Raw genomic sequence first — 5,254 nt, 5'->3', positions numbered from 1 at the left:
GCGGTCGGTGGCGTGCGGCAAGGTGCCTTCTACTGTGAACGGATGGTGTGCGGGTATAGCGGTCGGTGGTCGGGTGCGGCACGGTGGTCGAAACGATCGGTGTGCGCGTCGGGTGCGGGACGGTGGTCGGTCAGTGCGTCGGGTGGTGACGGTGTGGTTCAGGGTCGCGGACGGTGGTGGCTGTCGCGTGAACGGATGGTGATTCGGCTGCGGTCGGTGGTCGGCGTGCGGACGTGGTCGGGTGCTCGTGAACGGCATGCGTGATCGGGTGCGGACGGTGTCGGGTGCGGACGGTGTGGGTCGGTCGGGTGCGGTCGGGGGTCGGCGTGCGTGGCGGTGTCGGGTGCGGGACGGTGCGATTCGGTGCGGACGATGGTCGGGTGCGTGACGCGATGGTGATCGGTTGAGCGTGAATTATTACTTCGCCAACGACATCATGAACCGGAACCCCAGTGGTGATGTCTATGAATAATTTATCAATCTTCGCCGCCATCTACGGTTTAATAAACTCGGCCGTGCCGCGAGGCCATCTTGGTGGTGCCATCAATTATAGTCCCCCCTCCACCGCAAGACCCTCCTCCTACTCGGATTCTTCCGGTAATCGCATTATCGTCATAACCACAGCACCGACAGACCGACGCCGAACGCGCATAGAGGCGCACATGTCGACTGGCCAGGCCGTCCGTAGCGACATTTAAGTCGGTAAATCTCTTTGGAAACGGGAGAGCTCGAGCCAAGCAACAGAGAGGAAGCCCCGGCGTGACCCGTCCCCCCCCGCGGGCGACGTGCGAAATAGCACACGCAGCCTGGTGTGAGGAGGGAGGGCTGGCTGGCTGGGGAGGGAGAGCTAGCTTTGCTGGCTTCACACGACACGGTGGCCGCCGCTAGGCTGCTGACGAAGCAACGCTCGCAGCTGCAGCGACGTATATATGCGGAGTCTGCAGCTGCGATAGCGACGCAGGAGAGAGCGAGAGAGAGAGGAGGGCAGAGAGAGAGAGAGGGGGGTAGTAAGAGAGAGTGAGAGAGCCAGAGAGAGAGAGAGAGAGAGAGAGAGAGAGAGAGAGAGAGGGGGGTAGTAAGAGCGAGAGATGCATAAGAGCTCAAGAAGAGGTCGCGGACGTGGAATGTCAGATCTACAACCTCATCAATGGTTGTATTTAATAAGAATATTATATTGCATCAGAAGATCATTATAACCAACTATATAGACTAATCTGATATAATCATTATAATATAAATAATATAAATATAAAGAATAATAATAATCATAGACTAATGTAGCACCATACATTGCGACGAGCTGGTTTGACAACCGACTTGTATAAAAGGATTGGTGATCATGCAAAACTAATTACCTCCGCTAAGGAGGTTATGTTTTCCCCCCTGTTGGTTTGTTTGTTGGTTTGTTGGTTTGGTTGTCTGTCAACAAGATATCTCAAAAAGTTACAGACGGATTTTGATGAAAGGTTTTGGACGGGTTGGTCTTGAGCCAAGAACCAATCGATTAGATTTTGGTGGTGATCCGGATCCAGATCTGGATCCAGGAATTTCTTGAAGGATTTCTCATCATTGATGGTAGTGTAGCGGTTTACTCTCTAACCGCTTCGCTTCATTTCGCTTTCGCTTTCTCTCTCTGTAGGGGTTTATGATGTGTCACGGCCGAGTTAAACCCAACTACAAATTAGATCGATAGCTATATATAGATATATTGGGGGACTGTTAAGCTGTGGTGGAGGTTTGCTATCTCCGATTGCTCTTGTTATAATTGCATTCTACAATCGGAAGCTGACCCTCCTGGCCGCTCCTACTCACCTTCTGCATCCCCGTGCATCCACAGTCTTTCTGGAGATGTCCAGCTATCCCGGTCGGCTGTAACCCATTCAAGCGCCAACTCGTAGCTCTGACTATATCATCGATAATGAGACAAACACATCATTATTTGATTATAGCAATGAATAAAAACGTGTAGCGAATGACATGCGCACTATGGGCGCAAATTTATGATGCCTCCCATTTAAAGGTACATATACCCTTTATATTACCCCTCCATATATATGTATGTATATATATATATATATATATATATATATATATTATTATTTATTATATATATAGTAGGTATAAGGGTCTATGATCAAGCCACACAGCAAGACAGACGGGTATAAGGGAGTTCGCGTACTTGTAGTTCCTGGTAAGATGCCTGGTTGGACTGCTGTCGCGAAGAAATCGCTGCTGGCTGACGGTGGCGCCACCGTTCACGTAGTCCCTCGTCACCGTTATGACGGGGTAGCCATTCTGTAGTGTCCACGTGTTCATGATGGTCTGTATGTGCTGCCCGTCGAGCATGTCTGCGCTGCTGCCATCTAGTAGCGATTGCTGATAATAGAAATACAATTTACGGATTTTTTCGGAATTTGACGGGAATATCCGTCGTGTATTTATCGGCAGTATTTATCAACATTCATTAATATCATAGTATAGCGATTCCTCGACAATCAATCTGCTTTTGCCAGGATTGTACATTTGTCATTCACCAAAATCGTCAACATCGTCAACATTTGTCAACATTCTTCAATATCATTTTCACACAGTATTATATCATATTCACACATAAAACATATGATAATCAATTACCAATATCAACAGGGCTATTGGTATTCATGATCATGCCCTAGGTATGAGTAAATGGTTAAGTTAGCAGACAAGTTTAGATCAGCGCTCTGTGGGTTCTCAGAGACCTTCTATACAAGACCTACAGAGACCCTATATATACAAACGCTAACAGAAGACTCATCCTATACAAGACCTAGAGACCTTATATACAAGAGCCTCACAGGAGACCTTATATACAAGACCTACAGAGACCTTATATACAAGACCTACAGAGACCTTATATACAAGACCTACGCAGACCTTATATACAAGACCTACAGAGACCTTATATACAAGACCTACAGAGACCTTATACACATGACCTACAGAGACCTTATATACAAGACCTACAGAGACCTTATATACAAGACCTACAGAGAACGCATTATATACAAGACCTACAGAGACGCTTATATTACAAGACCGTACAGAAGACCTATATGTTAAAGAACCTACAGAGACCTTATATACAAGACCTACAGAGACCTTATATACAAGACCTCAGAGACCTTATATACAAGACCTACAGAGACCTTATATACAAGCCTACAGAGACCTATGTATGCAAACCTACAGAGACCTTTATATAGCAAGAACCTACAGAGAGCCTATACCTACAAGACCTACGCAGACCTTATCTACCCAAGACCTACAGAGACCTTATACCCACCATGACCTAACGGACTCTTATATACCCAAGACGCTATCAGAGACCTTATAACAAGACGCATACAGAGACCTTATGATACAGAAAACGCTACAGAGACCACATTATACACAAGACCTACAGAGACCTTATATACAGACCTACAGAGACCTTATATACAAGACCTACAGAGACCTTATATACAAGACCTACAGAGACCTTATATACAAGACCTACAGAGACCTTATATACAAGACCTACAGAGACCTATATTACAAGAAACCTACAGAGACCTTATAATAACAAGACCTACAGAGACCTTATGTACAAGACCTACAGAAGACCTATATACAAGACCTACGAGAGCACTTAATATACAAGACCTACGCAGACCTTATATACAAGACCTACAGAGACCTTATACACATGACCTACGGAGACCTTATATACAAGACCTACAGAGACCTTATATACAAGACCTAAGTACAGAGACCTTTATATACAAGACCACAGAGACGCTTATACATGCAAGAACTACAGAGACCTTGATATACTAAGACCTACGAGGAGACCTTATATAAGCAAGACTTACAGAGACGCATTGATATACACAGACCTCACAGAGACCTTATATACTAGACCTACAGAGACCTTATATACAGAAGGTCTAGCTCTTATGTGTGTATTGAATGTTTTCATCGTACCTCTTGTAAGGCGTCCCAAAGGTCGCTAGTGGTAGCCGTGCCGTACGAGTGCCGTTCCAGGAACAGCTGTAAAATGTGATAAGTTCTATATAATTCAATAATAATAGCATCTTTGTGATAATATAAATCATCATCAGCAGCAGCACAGCAGTAACAGTAGCAGGATAGCAGCAGCAGCAGCAAGTAAGTAAGTAGCAGCAGCAAGCACAGGCAGCAGCAGCAATCGATTTGATCAGCAGCAGCACAGTAGTAGAGAACACAGCAGCACAGCACAGGCAGCAGCAGAGACAAGCATAGCAGCAGTAGCGCAGTAAGTGAGCAGGCAGCCAGGGCAACAGTGCAAGCATATACATAGCAGCACCAGCAGCAGTAAATAGCTTTCAGTACCACTGTCAGCCAACAGCTATCATTAGTCCAGGCAGCAGCAGCCAGCATGCAGCAACTAGCCAGCAGGCACAGCAGCAGCAGCACAGTAAGCAGCAGCAGGCAACAGCAGCAGTAGTGAGCAGGGCAGCAAGCAGCCGTAGCATCATTTTTCGTATCTTTTATTATCAGCAACAGGCAGCAGCTGCATCACATAGTACAGTGAGCACAGCATTAGTAGCAGTAGCAAGCAGTGTCCGGGCAGTACAGCAGGGCAGCGCAGCATCATCATTTCAGCAAGTAGCTAGCCAGCACAGCAGTCTATACCAGCCACCGAGAGCGAAAGCAGCAAAGTACCAGCAGAGCAGTGAGCAGCAAGAGCCGCCAGCAAGGCAGACAGCAGCAGCAGTCAGCAAGACAGCAGCAGGCGAGCAGCAGGGCAGCAGCAGCAGTAAATCCACGCACAGGGCAGCAGTACAGCACATCATTATCACCGTAGCAGCAGTCGGGCCGCAGGCAGCAGTTAACCAGCAGTCAGCAACAGCATCATTACTAGCAGTAGCAAACAGCAGGCCGCAGCAGTAGTACCAGCAGGCAGCAACAGCATCATTATTCAAGCAGTAGCAGCAGCACCAAGCAGTCAGTACCAGCACAGCAACAGCATCATTATCAGTCAGTACAGCAGCAAGCAGCAGCAGGCAGCAGCATCTTCAAATGGCCGTCGATGAAACAGCGAAGGTTGGCAACCGGCGACGTAGCGATTCATCTGTTTTATGATTTGGATTCACTGGCGGCGATCTAAGTTAGCTATTGGAGTAATATATAATATATGATTCACGACACACGCTGAACTTGCTCGAGCAGTTTGTGGTATAGCCGGCAGTAACAT

The 5,254-nt window shown here is 46.9% G+C and overlaps 1 protein-coding gene across 1 annotated transcript in view; it reads right to left on the bottom strand.

Moving 5' to 3' along the window:
- Positions 1-1,804: 1,804 nt before the first annotated feature.
- The window catches only part of LOC106807058 (aminopeptidase N-like), a 10,201-nt gene continuing 6,751 nt past the window's right edge, over positions 1,805-5,254 (bottom strand). Inside the window, exons 11-13 of the mRNA XM_014809285.1 lie at positions 4,003-4,068; positions 2,180-2,376; positions 1,805-1,904 (exon numbers count right to left, since the gene is read on the bottom strand). Of these exons, the coding sequence (XP_014664771.1) occupies positions 1,805-1,904; positions 2,180-2,376; positions 4,003-4,068 (363 nt within the window). The remainder of the gene's footprint in view (positions 1,905-2,179; positions 2,377-4,002; positions 4,069-5,254) is intronic.

Source organism: Priapulus caudatus, unplaced genomic scaffold (genome assembly GCF_000485595.1).
Source record: "Priapulus caudatus unplaced genomic scaffold, Priapulus_caudatus-5.0.1 Scaffold193, whole genome shotgun sequence".
Classification (NCBI taxonomy): Eukaryota; Metazoa; Priapulida; class Priapulimorpha; order Priapulimorphida; family Priapulidae; genus Priapulus; species Priapulus caudatus.
The sequence above is the reverse complement of the archived record's forward strand: the minus strand, read 5'-3'. Positions and strand labels throughout refer to the sequence as shown.